Source organism: Melospiza georgiana, unplaced genomic scaffold (genome assembly GCF_028018845.1).
Source record: "Melospiza georgiana isolate bMelGeo1 unplaced genomic scaffold, bMelGeo1.pri scaffold_29, whole genome shotgun sequence".
NCBI lineage: Eukaryota > Metazoa > Chordata > Aves > Passeriformes > Passerellidae > Melospiza > Melospiza georgiana.
Window position 1 is genome coordinate 8,371,455 of NW_026652215.1, and position 16,647 is coordinate 8,388,101.

The 16,647-nt window shown below is 49.2% G+C and overlaps 1 protein-coding gene across 1 annotated transcript in view; it reads left to right on the forward strand.

The window, feature by feature from the left end:
- Positions 1–16,647, forward strand: part of LOC131096425 (uncharacterized) — a 1,435,131-nt gene that overhangs the window by 12,525 nt on the left and 1,405,959 nt on the right. Inside the window, 1 exon segment of the mRNA XM_058044763.1 lies at positions 6,371–6,381. Within this exon segment, the coding sequence (XP_057900746.1) occupies positions 6,371–6,381 (11 nt within the window).

The window sequence follows — 16,647 nt, forward strand, 5'->3', positions numbered from 1 at the left end:
GCCCAGGCTCTCTCAAGAACACACCCAGGCCAATGCTCAGCACAGAAAAGCCCCGTGAGCAGCCCCAGGCTGGCCGTGGGCAGGCTGGGCGCAAACAGCATGGCTGGGGCTCTGCAAGGGCCCTGGGGCAGATGGGAAGGAGCAGCAGAGCAGGGGCTGATCCATCCCCACTGTGCTGCACAGGCCAGGGCAGCGTCCCAGAGCGTCCTCATGGAGCTGCCAATAACATCCTCCCTTTGCAGCCCTGGCCTCTCCCCCAGCTCACACAGGTGCCCCATCCTTGCAGGCACAGACATGGCAGCACTGGCTCAGCAGCCCCTGTTTGCATTGCACAGAGCAGGCAGGAGCACCCTCATGCTGTTGCTGTGGGGACATGAACCTGAGGGAGCACAAATGCCATCAGCCCCTGGGGCCAGCAAGGGCTGGGGGACACCAGGGAAACCACTCAGCTTTGTCCTGGTCTCTGCAGTCAGCCAGAAAGTTTGTTCCCATCAGCTGGGAGTTTCCTGTCCCACTGCAGACGCTGTTGCTCAGAGCCAGGGCTGCCTGGCAGCCACTCCCAAACTGCCCTGAGCATTTCCTTTGCTTCACCTTTGATTTCTTTACTCTTCCCTGGTACACATTTCTTCCTCTTGCCCACCTCGGTTCCCTCCCCTGCAAACAGCCCATCCCTGTTTGCCCTTTCCTCTCTGGCCCCACTCCCCATTGCAGTTCCTGACTTGGCACCATGGGAACGTCCCTTGGGCAGCAGGATCATCCTACAAGTGCTGCAGGAATTGTCTGCAGGCTCCTGCAGGGCCTGGTGCTGCTCCCTTGCCAGAGGCACCCCAGGCCAGGGGGGCACATCTGGGCTGCTGTGTCTGGCTCTGGGGCTCCCTCTTCTGAGCAGTGAGGAGGAGCTGCAGAGGCTCTGCAGGACTGACAGGATGGGCTTTGGGGCTGGCAGGAGAAGCTGAGGGACCTGGGCTGCTGGAGCTTCTGAACAGGAGGCCCAGGGCTCATCCTGCGACGACTGCTCCAAGGGTGGTTTCAGAGAATCCCAGAATCAGCAAGGTTGGAAAAGTCCTTGGAGATCATCAAGTCCAACCTGTCCCCTAACACTGCCTCTTCTCCCTGAGTCTTCTTTTCTCCAGGATAAACAACCTCAGCTCTCTCAGCCACTCCTCACACCACTTGTGTTCCAGACCCCTCACCAGCCTTGCTGCCCTTCTCTTCACATGCTCCAGCCCCTCCATGTACTTCCTAAATTGGGGGGCTCAGAACTGGAAACAACACTTGAGGTGCTGCCCAAAGAGTGCAGAACACAGGGGAGGAATCACTGTCCTGCTCCTGCTGGCCACACCATTCCTGATCCAGGCCAGGAGCCATTGGCCTTCTTGGCCACCTGGGCACATTGCTGGCTCATGTCCAGCCTGCTGTCCATCAGTCCCTGCAGGTCCCTTTCTGCCTGACTGCTGTCCAGCCACTCTGTCCCCAGCCTGTAGTGCTGCAGGGGTTGTTGTGGCCAAAGTGGCGGACCCAGCACTTGGACTTGTTTAACCTCACCTTGTTGGGTTTGGCCCCTGGATCCAGCCTGTCCAGGCCTCTGTGCAGAGCCCTCCAACCCTCCAGCAGATTAACACTCCCAGACAACTTGGTGTCACCAGGGTTCCATGAGGCCTCCCAGTATCACGATGTCCCTTTGGTTCCTTCGGACCCTTGATGTCACAAAGTCCCTTGGATCCCTGGACCCCTGCAGTGTCACAATGGCCCTTGGTCCCCAGAGGCCCTGCATTGTCACAATGGATCCTTGGTTCCATGAGGTCTGGCAGTGTACCAATGTCAATGTGATATTTTCTAAAAATTCCCTTCCCTGGGATTTCTTCTCCTGGGAAGATGAGAAGCCTCAGATTCTCCGTGTTTTGCTTCTCTGGAATGTAGTCTGGAGATCGTTTATCCAAACATGTGAATTGTTTTAACTTAATGACCAATCACCATCGGCTGTATTGGACTCTGAGGAGTCAGTAGTGAGTTTTCATTATCATTTTTGTTAAGCCTTCTGTCTGTATTCTTCTTTTTCTAAAGCATAGTTTTTGAAAAGCATAATATAATATAATATAATATAATATAATATAATATAATATAATATAATATAATATAATATAATATAATATAATATAATATAGTATAATATAATATAGTATAATATAATGTAGTATAATATAATATAATATAATATAATATAATATAGTATAATATAATATAGTATAATATAATGTAGTATAATATAATATAATATAGTATAATATAATATAGTATAATATAATGTAGTATAATATAATATAATATAATGTAATATAATATAATGTAATATAATATAATATAATATAATATAATATAATATAATGTAGTATAATATAATATTATTATATATATAGTATAATATAATGTAGTATAATATATTATTATTATATTATATTACATTATATTATATTATATTATATTATATTATATTATATTATATTATATTATATTATATTATATTATATTATATTATATTATATTATATTATATATATTATATTATAATATAAATCAGCTTTCTGAGAACATGAAGTCAGATTCTAGTCTCTCACCTCATCCTGAGCACCACACAGCAATGCTCTTCTTGGTTCCAGTGTCACAATGGCCCCTTAGCTCTGTGCTAGCATGTCGTACACAATGTCACGACAGTCCACTTAGTGCCACCAGGCCCCACAGTGTCACAATGGCCCCTTGCTTCCCCAGGACCCTGCACTGTCACAATCATCAGAGAATCCACCAGGCTGGAAAAGACCTTGGAGAGCATCAAGTCCAGCCTGGGACCCAACACCAACTTGTCACACAGACCATGGAGGTGAGTGCCACATCCAGTCTTTCCTTAAACACTTCCAGGGTTGGTGAGTCACCCACCTCCCTGGGCAGCCTGTGACCTAACACTGTGCTGCCTAACGAATGCCAAGAAAAGAGGGAAGATCACTGTCCTGGTTGTCCCAGCCACACTGTTCCTGATCCATAGGAGTGCCAGGGGTTGGATAAGGGAAATGGTGGGGAGAGGGTGAGGGAAAAGTGTTATTGATTGTCAGCCATGAAGAATCTTGATTTTCATATCTATTCAGACTGCATAAGAAGGTGATAGAGATCAATACCAACTGGACATAGCTGATACCAATTTATGTTCAGGAAATGAACACTAAACAGGAAAAGAGCAGCTCTCTCTGCATTTTTTTCAACATAGTATATTCACTTTGAATACACTTCTGAAATCTATCTAATTAACCACAGAGGAATTGAAAACTTAAATTATTCCCAGGGGCTTTTCTTTTTCAAGAGTTTTGCATAAATATTTATGAGCCTCTGTCACTAAATTCCTGAACTGAAGAGCTCAAGAAAGAAGAGGCCTCTAGAGGAGTAAAATTGAACAGCAACCTCCAAGTAGCTGAGGATCCATCCCCATCAGAGCAGCAATGAACAGAAATGGGCACAGCTTTGTGGCTGCCCTAGCTTTGGCACGGGCCCTGGGCCTGGAGCAGGAGCAGCTCTTGAGGGCCCCAAGGCCGCAGCTCTTGTGCTGCCCTGGGCAGATGGGATGGCAGCAGGGGCTGCAGAGCTCTCAACGCCTCAGGCAGAGGGGAGCAGGGCAGCCAGGGGGCCTCCTTTGGCCTTGGCCAAGCACCTTCCCCCATGGCTGGGGCTGAGTCCTGTGGCAGCTGCAGCTGCTGCTGTGCCCTTGCCAGGGGCTGAGGCCGTGGGGCAGTACCCAGAGCAGCCTGGCCTGAGCAGAGCTGTGGGGCCAGAGCTGACTGGGCTGGGCTGGGCTGGGGAGAGGCCCTTGGTGCTGCCCAGAGCTCAGGGCAGCTGGCAGAGCTTGCAGGGAGCTGGGCTGGGCTCAGAGAGCCTGGCCCAGAAACCATCAGTGTCCATCTCAGCCTGGCTGAGCGTGCAGGGGCAGGACTCAGGCCAGGCCTTGTGGGGCAGGGCCAGCGCCTGTGCAAGGCATTCCAAACAGGCAAGTGGCCGAGAGGAGGCTGCTCTGTGCCCTTGGTGGCATGCACAGAGCAGGGAGGGGGCCCAGGACATTTGTCACTGCCAGCCTCTGTCCCCATGCATTGGCAGCCCTGGCTGCTGCGCTCAGCTTTGTCCTGGGCTGAGTTTGGCTGTGGCCGAGCTTCATCCTCCTGCAGGGCTCAGGGCCTGTTCCCGGCCATGGCCAGCCCTGGCTGCCTCTCTGCTGGCCCAGAGGCTGGCAGAGCGTGGGACAGGGCTGTCTGTGCAGCCCCACAGGTGCCACGGGCTCTGCAGGAGCTGGCAGAGGCTTCCCAGCAGGGAGGCCATGGGGCACAGAGCCCCAAGGCTGCTGTGGGCACCACGGCGCAGGGGCTGTTCCCAGCCACAATGCTCCTGGCCTGGGCTGGGCCTGCACAGGGGCTGGGCCACCATGGCTGGGCCAGCACAGGGCCACAAAGGGGCCACGCAGCCGCTGCCGGGGCTGACAGCAAGGCCAGGCACACACAAGACATTGCTGAGCATGGCCTGCACTAGCCAGGCCTGACTGTGCCAAAGGCAGAACTCAGCTGCAGTTGGGTTCTGCAGGAACAGTCCAGAGCCCAAAGAGCCTCCATGGCTGTGCTGGAGACCAAGTCTGCAGGAGGGAAATGCAGGGCTTATGTGGGATGGGGAGGGCATTGAATTTCAGCGCACACCTCAGCTCTCTGATGATCCCAGCACCATGCTGGGCTCTGTTTCAGACTGGAGCAGAGCAGATTTTCATGGGAAAGGAGCTCTGCGGGTCTGTCAGGGACCTGCAGCTCAAGGTGCTCTGGTTTCCCTCAGGTGGTCTCGGAGGAGTCCAATTCCTGCTGGGCGCCTCAGGGCACAAGTGGCACTGCCTGTTCATGGGAACACAGCTGATATCTGCCTGGAAAGTGGCACAGGTTTTAATACCTGTTAGTTTCATATTATACAAGAAAATCTTTATTTTCTGTGTCATTTGAGTACTCTTAAGGAATGGCAACGTTTTCCTATCAGAATCAGGGATTTCCAGGCAATGTACTGATGGCAGGAGAAGAAATACTGATCTTCCCATCTACTTGTGTCACCAATAATCAGTCTATCATTTATTCTCTCTCTTTTCCATCAAGTGCTTCCATCTCTCCTGATGAAATGGCCATGTCTAAGGACATCTCTTCACTAGACCAGCTGGATATTTGTTCTTCCCATTGGTCCCAGATTTCCTCCACCAGATGCTCTCTGGTCATTCAAGTGCCTCTCAACTGACTGGTTTCATGCTTTGAGCTTCAGGGAGTTGCCCAAACTTTTTGAAGTTTAAATAAATATCACATAAGGTGACATCTTAATTGTCTTTATATCTATCACAGAATTACCTTTTCTTATACCTATGTCTAAAACTGTTCCTGCATAGGAATCCTTTGGGGATGGTGGACATGTCAGATGCGTCTGGGACATTCCAGAGATCCGAGGGAAGATCTGTGAAGGTTATTAAACTGTTCAAATGTTCAACTTGTGTTTGTTGGCAAGAAACCTTTCTGTGCCTCTGATTGTCACCAGGCCCTGAGCCCAAAGGACACAAACCTGATGAGTTGTGGTTCCCACTGCAGGGGCACTTGGACCTTGGCTCTGCACAGGAGAGCTCTTCATCCTCTTTCTCTCTCTTCCTCCCTCTGGGCATGGAGGGAGCTCCTAACTTCAGCCTGTGACTTGTGTGTGCAAAGAGCAAATCTGGGCATATTCAGGGCAGGATGGGTTTGGGGGGACCTTGAGATCTGTGCCGGGCGCAAAAGGTGTTTTCCATTGCTCTGAGATTGTCTGCTGTGGAAAGTGGATTTAATATCCAGCAGAGGAATGACTTTTGCATTTGATGGAGCTGTGCATTCCCTTGGCTTTGTTGGCTGACAAGAAATGAACGTCCCTCTGTGTCTCGGGCAGCTCCTTCTCCAAGGAAAGCAGGTGGGATTTGGAGCCGAGGAGCTGAAAGCTGCAGGAGCAGCCTGGGCTGGAGGGAGCTCAGATTGGCACAAGGCTGCTCTGAGTGCCAGGGCTTGGATGGGGGAAATGGTAGGGTAAGGGTAGGGACAGAGTCTGATTGATTGTCAGCCATGAAGGGTCTTGATTTTCATATCTATTCAAACTGCATGAGGAGGTACTTGGATTCAGTGCTAATTGAATATTGCTATTTACAGGGGGAAAAAAACCCTAAACAGGACCAAAAAATGTTTTCTCACTTTTTTTAAATAGAACATATTCAGTTGAATGCACTTTAGAAATCGCTATTATTAACCACAAAAGATTTGGAAACTGAAATCAAATTATTCCCTGAGGCTTGGCTTGTTTAGCTGTTCTGAATGTAAATGAGCCCTGGGACACTGAATTCCTACACTCAAGAGCTGAAAACTGAACAAGCGTCTGGAGCAGGAAAATTCAGCAGCAGCCTTCAAGTTGCTGAGAATGTCAGCAGCCCCCACTGAGGCCATCCCTGCCCAGAGACCGTGGGGGAATGGGCAGACAAGGAGAGCGTCCCTGGGGCTGGGGCAGCACAACTCAGAGGCACCAGGGGCTCCAGCTGGGAAATGGAGTGTGGAATGTGGCTGGGAAAGCCCTGCCTGGGCTGTGCCAAACAGGACAGACAAGCCCTGACTCCCATCCACTAAAAAACTCTCTCAAGGAGACATTTAAAGAGATTCTCAGGGGCTCAAAACAACAAACTAGCTATTACTGAGTACTTTAGAAAAGCAGAGAAACTTGGCAAAAAGTTTATTATTACATTGTCTTGGTTTTCGTTTGTCAATTTAAGATTTTTCTTTTCTTGAGTTTTCTTAATTAATGTATTGATTAAGTGTGGGATTGTTATGGGTTTTAGTGTCAGTTAATTATCCATGTATTTGTTTTGTTCTGAAGTAGGAGTCTGAGAAACATAAAATAGGGTTAAAATTTTTAAAAGGATATAAAAAAAATTTCATTAAATGCAGGCTAAGGAAAAAAAGTATTAAGAATTAAAACAAACTCTTCAGAACCGTTTTTTTTCTTTATAACTTTTTCTTTTTACTGACAATGGAAACAAAGTAAACTTAAAATTTCTAATTAGTTTGCTATTTCTAGAATTGTCTTTTTTTAGTTTACTTAGGGTGAGAAATTTTTCTTGTTAAGGTTATGAAGATTTTTATAAGGGGAAAAATTAGGTTTTTTCTGGTTCTTAATTCTCTCATGCATAACAGCTTTCTGGGGGAAATTTGTTATTAATAATCTATTTTTATAATTGCTTCAAGCTTTTTTACAAGCTTGTTGATAGGCCATGTAGACCTATGGTGTTTTGTTTTAAAGATGAGTTCTTTAAAGGTAAATGTTTTCATAATTTACTTTTAAAACTATTTTTAACTCTGGAAATACAGATCTTCTCTTGGGGGTACTGGATTGCTATTTTTTTCTGCTTAAACTTTTTATGAAATTACATTTATTTTACCATTTGTTTTTTTAATGTAGAGTTTTTTGTTTGAAATTATTTTAAATATTTTAATTTTTTATAGTTTTATGTGTAATAAAGAAAAAGAGTTTTTTCTTTATAGTTTATAAGTGGATTTTACTTTTAGGTTTAAGGTATTTTTTTCTGTTTTATTTGGGATTTAATTTCTTCTTTACTGACTTTGATGGTTTTACCTTTTTTTTTTTTTTAAGGTTTGTATTTTGGTTTTTCCCTTACTTGAGTGAGGATTGAAGTATTGATAGGATTAACACCTGACCCGCCAGTAACTTGTGGTGGAAGTTGTGTTAGGATTAGTTTTATGGCTGATTTTTTGGTTTTCATGTGTTTAATTTTAGTGGTAGGGTTATTTTGTATGAGTTGAAAGTTGTAGGAGTTTTTGGTTTTAATTGTGTTAGGGGGGGTGGGGAGAGACTTGACGGTAAGATTTTTAATAGCTGTGGGTAGCTTTGTTCTGGTTGGGGTTTTGTGGCCTCTTCTGTTTGCCTGTTTGTTAGTTGTTGGGGTTTAGTTTGGTTTGAATGGGGCCGATGGGGAGGGGACAGCCTAGGGAGGGGATAAGGGGCTCAGCCCATGGCAGAGCTGCTTTGGTTTGGTTTGGTTTGGTTTGGTTTGGTTTGGTTTGGTTTGGTTTGGTTTGGTTGAGATACGGGCCGGGACCAGAGCCCACTGCTTCTTTGTTGACTGAAAAAGAAAGAGGAGGTTCCTGGTTTTTTTTTCTTTAACATATGTCTTTCACAGAGGCGTGTTCAGTATCTTAGTGGTTTAACAGGTTGTCAGTTACACAAAAACTTTTCTACTACTTTTAAAAATTCTTCTCACGTCAGACTATGACAGATATTCAGTCAACAAAAAACACTTCTCAAGGGATTGACTTGGCCCATTCCACTTCACAAACTCTAAGCCTGTTCAATTAATTGTTAATCAAAATTTCCAGGAGCACAGAAACAGAAGAAGAAGACACAGAAAGAGAGAAAAACATAAAAGATTTAGAGAAGCACACACAGAGCTACCAACTCCTGGATTTCAGTGGTGTTCAGAGGGAAATTCCAAGAGGAGGTAGGGTCAAGATGTGTGCTTGCCTTGTGGTCAGTCTTCAGTTCCCCTTGATCTTGCTGGGCCCTTCACCCAGGTGGGACTTGGGCTCATTTGGTCCCTCAGGAGCTGGGCTGGGGGCTGCAGAGGTGGCTGTGGAGCATTGCCTGTGCTGTGCCAGGGACTGGCAGACAGTGCTGGGCTGGGATAGAGGCTCTGGGGGCATTGGTGTTCCAGGGCAGGGCAGGGCTGGGGTTCCAGGGCAGGGAAAGGGTGGACCTGCCCCTTCCTCCCCTCACATGAAGTGTTTCCAGCCAACAAACTCCTCCAGTCTTTCACAATGGACAATGTCAGAGGTGAAATCCCAATTGTGGCCATGGGTGCGTGGATGAGAAGGACAGTTCTATTCCATAGCATCGAGCCCCAGTGTTTGGAAGGCAGGTGAGAGCCTCACTAGGCCTAGGCCAGCCAGACTTGTCATGAATGGCAGATTTTGTCTGGAAGCATTCTTTGAACATAGGGAATTTTAGATGTGGAAGCTCAATCTTGGCCATGAGTGCCTGGAGAAGCAGGACAGTTCATTCCCATAGGAAGGAAAGCACGCAGCCTTCCCCAGTGTTTCAAGGACCATTGAGAGTTGATCCTTGTGAAACCATTGCCAGCCAGACTTTTCCTGGCCATATTCCTATGGGAACAATCTCTGGATATAAGGAAATTTGGAGGTGAAATCCCAATTTTGGCCACAGGTTCCTGGAGGAGGAGGAGAGTTCTTTTCCATGGCAAGAAAAGCATGGAATCCCAGTGTTTCAGCAGCAGAAGATAAGAGACCCTCAACATGCCAAGGTCAGCTGGACCAGTCAGGTGGCTCCTGGGAGGCCGAACCAGCCAGACCTGTTCTGTGGGGCCCCATAGAGCCAAAATGCATTCATGTGGCCACACAACGCCAAAATGGTGACTTGTTTCCATAGAGTCCCACAATGTCACAATGGTTCCCTTGATTACAAGAAGTCCTGTAGTGTCAAAACAGACTCTTGGTTCAACGCGGTCCCACGGGGTCACAGTGGTCCCTGGGTTCCAGAAGGCTCTGCAGTGTCACAATGGTCCCAACAATTCCATAGAGTCTTGCAGTGTCGCAATGGTCTCCATTGTTGCCCAGGCCCCACAGTGTCACATGACTCCTCTATTCCATGAGCCCTGCAATGTCACAATGAGCCTTTGGACCCTGGGGTTTGCAGTGTCACAATGGTTTGCAGTGTCACAATGGACCATTGATGACATCCGGCCCTGTTATGTCACAATGACCCTTTGGTTCCATGCAGGCCTGCAGTGTCACAAATGTCTTGGTTTCACGCGGCCCCAGAGTATCACAATGATCCTTTTGGTTCTGTGCAGATCCCCAGGGTCACAATGGTCTCACTGGTTCCACAAGGCCTCACAGTATCACAATGCTGTGCTTATTCCATGGGGATTCATAGTGTCACAATGGTCTCCATGATCCCATGAATCTCCTCAGTGTGGCAATGGTCTCCTTGGTGCCCCACAGTGTCACAATGGCCCCTTGGGTCCATGAGGCTATAAAGTCACTTAATAATGTCTCCATTGTTCCATGAGGCCTTGCGATGTCACAAGTGACCTTCGGCTCCATGGAGTCTTGCAGTGTCACAATGGCCCCTTGGTTCCATCACACCCCAAAGTGTCATAATGGTCTCCACAGTTCCATGAGGCCTCGTGGTGTCACAAATGTACACTTGGTTTGCTGGGGCCTCACAGTGACACAATGATCCCTGCATTCCATAGAGCCCCACAGTGTCAGTACAGCCCCCTTTGTTCCATCAAGACCAGCAATGTCACAGTGGTCTCCACGATTCCATGAGGCCCCACAGTGTCACAATGGTTCCTTGGTGTCACAGGGCCCGACAGTGTCACAATGGTCCCTTGGTCTCACAGGGTCCCGCAGTGTCACAATGGTCTCTTGGTCTCACAGGGCCCCACAGTGTCACAATGGTCCTTTGGTCTCACAGGACCCCACAATGTCACAATGGTCCCTTGGGTCCATGGGCCCTGTGCTGCTGCATTCCCCCCTCCCCTTCTCAGGCTGCCCTGCCAGCTGAGAAATGCTCCTTGGGCCTCAGCCTTGGCCAACAGCCCCTGGGCTCAGCTCCTCTGCAGCTCATCACAAACACTGTCTGCTCCAGCCACTGCTGCTGCCCAACCAGCTCCTGCTTTCTGTAGGAGCAGCCCTGGGAACTGTTTTTGTTCCCTCAGTGGCACATCATCCCTGTTCTAACATTGCTAAAGAAAGCTGGTGATGCCAAGTGCAGCCTGGATGAACCATTGCTGGGACTGAAGCCCCTCTGTTGGGGCCCTACAAACACTGTCAGAACCAGAGTGACTCTTGCCAAGGAACTTTGTGCTTCTGTCCCTTAATATTAAATCTGGTTTTTGCTGATCTCTTGCCAGGGATTTTTTCAGCACTCTCAGGGCCTTGTTCATAACAGGGTGAAGGAGCCCTGTCCCAGGCTCTGGCCCTGGGGGACCCGGGGACGCTGCCAAGGGCTCCCTGTCCCCCTGTGCCACCCCCAGGGCCCTGGCCCCCTGTCCCCGAGTCAGGCTCTGGGGTCGATCTCATGGAACATCCTCTGGGGGAGGCTGCGGGGCCGGGGGCAGGGGAACCCAGAGGGACAGGGGACCCTGCTGTGCATGAGCAGGGTTGGACTGCTCTGGGGGGAACTGTGAGGTGGGCCGGGGCAGAGTGACCTCCCCAGTGACCTCACACAGCCCCTGTGATGTCACACAGCATCCCTGTGATTTCACAGAGCCCCTGTGATGTCACACACCCCTCTGTGTGATGTCACACAGCCCCTGTGATGTCTCAGCCCAATCTGGTTCATCACAAAGCACCCTTGTGATGTCACAGAGTTAACTCTGGGATGGCACCCTGGAATGTCATGCAACTGCACTGTGATGTCACACAGCCCCTGTGATGTTACAAGCCCAACTCTGAGATGCCACCCTATGATGTGATACAGCTGCTCTGTGATGTTACAGACGTCACTGTGATGTCACAATGTCACCATGTGATGTCACCGTCAGTTCTGTGATGTCACAGCCTGTTTTGTGATGTCACACAGCCACCCAGTGATGTCACAACCCATTCTCTGATGCTACAGAGCCTCCTTCTATGATGGCAGAATCTGCTCTATGACCTCACCTACTACTCAGTGACATCACAGCCAGATCTGTGATGTCACAACCCCCTCAGTGATGTCACAAAACCCTCAAGAATTTAGTTGCATTGAAACACTGAAGTTTCTTGTACTTTTAAGATATCCCGGTCAGGGACCCAACTGACAAAATATCCCCAGGTTTCAGGTAGAGCAGAACACTGGAGACAGTGATGCCAGGTGGGGATAAGCAAGGGAAAGGTGTCTCTGGTGCTGAGCACACCTGGATGTGTTTCAGGAATGCAAAGGGCCAAGGCCTGAGCCCCAGCCCCTGGCCAGGCAGATCCTGTCCCTCCCTCCTTGCTCAGGGCTCTTCCCGGGATGGGCACTGGCATGTGGGGATGTGCAATGCCAAGGGCAGGAGCATGGGGCGGCCCCTGCCAGGCTGCTGAGCAGGGACAAGGAGGCAATGAGGCCCCAGGCCTGCAAGGGTCACTTGTCTCCTGCTCCTGCCTCAGGCCCAGGGCCAGCAGCCATGGCCAAAGTGCTGCCCAGGTTGGCTCTGTCAGGGCTGTCTTGCAGCTGCTGCCCATCCCTGTGCCCTGTGCAGCCCAGGCTGTCCCACGGTGTCCCTGCCCTGCGCCTCTGTCCCTGCAGGCTGTCGGCATCCCCCGGCTGCCCCACCTGGCTGGGTCCTTCCTTTGCTGACAGCTCTGCCTCCTGCCTGCCTCTGCCTGCCCACACAAACCCTTAGCCTTGATACCAAACTCTTAATTCAATTCAATACCAAAAGCTTAATTCAAAAGAGCAATTCAATTTTTACTGTGCCTATGAACTTTAAGCACAGGAAGGCAGGGGCTACCTTCCCAGCACAGATTGTTGGAGGGCAAGAAGAAGGCTTTTGGCTTAAGAATGCAGTGATAGATAAAAGAAGGACTGAAACTGGGAACTTGGGGTGGATTTTCTGGTAATGGATAAATTGTAATACACATTTAGTGACACTGATAGAATTACATGTCCACATAAGATTAGGAGTTATCCCTCTCTAGACCTCAGGCCTGAATAAATGATATCCACTTAAATAGTAAATTTGTGTTAAGGAGTTTTATTCTGATATTTTGGAGATTTGGTGATGGCGGGGCCTCACAGAACAAAGGAGTCAGCTGTGACACTTAGCGAACTTATGGAACAAAGGGTCCATTGTGACACAGGAGAGCCCCATGGAACAAAATCCATTTTGACACATTGGGGCCACATTGAATCAATGGCTCATTGTGATTCTGTGGATCCAAGAAGACCATTGTGACCCTGAGAAACCTCTTGGAACCAAGGGGCCATTGTGACACAGCAAGGCCTCGTGGAACCGTGAGTCCAGATTGACACTATGGAACCTCATGGAACCAAGGTGACTGTGTTCAATGGCGGAACCTCATGGAACAAAGAGACCATGGTGACACTGCAGAACCAAGGAGACTGCTGTGGGCAGTATGAACATTCATGGAACCAGAAATCCATTGAGACACAGCAAGGCCTCGTGGAACCAAGGATCTCTTGTTAAACTGTGTGGCCTCATGGAACCATAAGCCATTGTGGAGCCAAGGGGCCACTGTGACACTGCGGTTTCAAGGAGACCATTGTGACTGAGGAACCTCATGGAAGCAAGAATCCATTGCTACACTCTGGGGCCCTGTGGAACCAAGGGGATGACAGTGACTTTGGGGAGCCTCATGGAGCAATGGAGATTATTCTGACACTTTGGGACCCACTGAAACCAAGGAGCCATTACAGCATGGCAGGGCCTCATGGAACCAAGGGGACTGCAGTGAAAACTGTGGGTCTCCATGAGATGAAGGGTCCATGGAACCAAGGATACCATTGTGACACTCTGGGGCATCATGGAACCAAAGGTCCATTGTGACACAGCAGGGCCTCATGGAACCATGGAGGCCATTTTTACACTTTGAGGCCTTGTGAAACCAAAGGGCCACTGTGGCACTTGAGAGCCTAGTGGAGCCAAGGGGACCACAGTGGCACTGTGGGGCTCAGTGAAACCAATGGTCTGTTGCAACACTGCAAGGCCTTATGGAATCATGGAGACCAATGTGACACCAAAGACCTCACTGAACCAAGGAACCATTGTGACCCTACAAGGCCTCATGGAAGCAAGGAACCATTGTGACACTATGGAGTCTTGGAAGGCCAAGGGGCAGTTGTCACATTTTGTGGCACCATCGAACCAAGGAGACTGCTGTTGGCAATACAAAAGCTCATGGAACCAAAAGTCCATTGTGACATTGTGGGGCCTCATAGAACCATGGAGACCATTATGACACTTAGGGACCCACTGGAACCAAGGGGTCATTGTGACACTGCAGGGCCTTGTATAACCAAGGCAATCACTCTGACACTGCAAGGTCTCATGGGAGCAACTGGCAGTTGTGACACTGGGGGGCTTCATGGAACCAATGAGACCATTCTGGCACTCTGAGTCCCCATGCAATCAAGGGGCCATTGTGACATCACAGGGCCTCATAGAACCAAGGCAACCACTGTGACACTGCAGGGACTCATGGAAGCAAGGGACCAGTGTAATACATCCAGACCTAGTGGAACCAAGGAGCCATTGTGACCCTGAGGAACCCAGTAGAACCAAGGGGCCATTTTGAGACTCTGTGACCTCATGGAACCAATGGGCCATTGTGGCATTGTGCAGCCCCATGGAAACAAGGGAACCATTTTGACACTGCAAGGCCTCATGGAAGCAAGGAGCCATTGTGCCACTGTGGAGCCAAGGAGACCATTGTTACATCACTGGGCCTCATGGAAACAAAGATCTGTTGTGATCCTACAGGGCCTCATGGAACCAACGTGCCATTGTGGTGCTGCAGGGCCCCAAGGATCCAAGAACATGGAACAGGTCTGTCTGGCTGGGCATCCTGGGGGCTTCCTGACTGGTCCTGCTGACCTTGGCATGTTAAGGGTTGCTTCTAATCATCCCCTGAAACCCTGGAGTTCTGTGCTTTCCTTCTGTCATGGTTTTGGCCTGGCAAAGCCAGAGCCCCCATGAGTACACCTTCTCCCCGGTGTCTGCTGTGAGATGTGACCAGGAATAGGCAAATGTGACCAGGCTCCAACTTAAACATAAAGAAAAGTTTATTAACTAAGCTACACACAAACAATCACTAAACTACAAACAAAAGAAAAAAAAGAAAACACGAGGAAAATGAAAACCTCACAAAAAACACTCTCCCCCTCCTCCCCCCTAAATTCCCAATACAATACATCCACCAAAATCACCAGTTCTGGGTCCAACACCACCCTTTAGATTGCTCAAACTTTCAGCTCCTCAAGAGGAGAGGGAGTCCTTCCATGTGTCATGGTGGCCTCTTCCGTCCTTGTTCCGGTGCTCTCACCACCGAACAGGGATCAGGGCTGCTTCCAGGGTTGTCTTTTTAAGGATGCTTTGTCCAGTTCCAGAAAAGCACAGTATCTCACCTTTCCACCTTTGGGACATCTATCCCCCCCATATTTTATATACCCCCTGGGGCCGAGGGGTACCCACACTGAATCTTCTTTGGCACTGGGACATTTCTCCCCCTGGACTCAGTCTCTGAATCACACGGAAACATAGCTCTGTCCATGGCTACACGAAAGAGTCCAGCATAAAATGCCACTCCATCTTCTCCATTCTTTCAACATCTCTCACTCTCTCTCTCTCTCTGGTCCAGACCTCCATCACTCGTTCATTTCCTTCGTCCTCCTCCACTCTTATCACTCGTCTAGGAAGGGTTAATGTTCCGTAAGGTTTTCATTGTCCAAAAAGGGTTAAAAACTCCTCCAGGCGGCTGGACTCCTGGCTGCACCCCCCCCCATCTCCTCAGCCGGGCTGCCTGCTGCCAGCACAAATTTACTGAATTTCAAGGTAATGGCACACAAACACAGGCTGCACTCTCTCTCTCTCTGTCTGTCTCCAAGGCGGGGGGGGATGGCTGCCCGATGTCTCTTGGGGCTCCTCCACCCTTCCATCCTCCAAGGCCTCCTCACCTCCCATCTCTGTCCAGGCCCAGGCCTACCACATGGCTGCCCCTCCCCCGCCCAGCAGCAGCGGCTTGACGGGGGAGAGATCTGACCTCCGTCCCTCGAAGTTTCAAGAGAGCCTCCCAGGGCCGAAGCTCTGCTTTTAACCCCTGTGTGTTCTCGGAGGTGTGTCCAAAATCCCACTGGCTACACCAGGTGCCAATATCAAAATCCAAGCACCCATTGATTTGACCACAACATCCCAGAATTCCCACTTCTTCCTGGTCAAACCACCACACCTTCCTGTGGGAAAGAACTGTCCTTTTCCTCCAGGAGTTCATGGCCAAAACTGGGATTCCTCCTCCAAATCTGATTATACCCAAGGATTATTCCCGCATGATACCTGCGAGTACAGACAGCTCTGACTGGCCTTGGCCTCTTGGGGACCGCCTCTCATCTGCCTTCAAAACACTGGGCGCTGTGCTTTTCTTCCCATGGAAAAAAAACATCTTTCAAGTCCAGGCCTCCATGGCCAAAATTGGGAATGCACCTCCAAAATTCCTTATATCCAAAGATAGCTCCCACACAAAAGCTGCTAGGACTGTTTATGTTCCCTTGGTTTCCTGAGGGCCAGCTCTCATCTGCCTTTGAAACTCTGGAGCTCCATACTTTCCTTCCTATATAAAAGAACTGTCCTTCTCATCCTGATGCCCCTAGACAAAAGTGGAGTTTGGCCTCCCAAATTCTGTCTGTCCAAGGATTCTTCCCTGACAACAGGTCTGGCTGCCTTGGCCTCCTTGGGGCTGCCTCTAATCAGCCTTTGAAACACTGGGGCTGCACACTTTCCTTCTAATGGAGAACTGTCATTCAAGTCCAGGAACCCATGGCTGAAATGGAATTCCACCCCCAAAACTCCCCA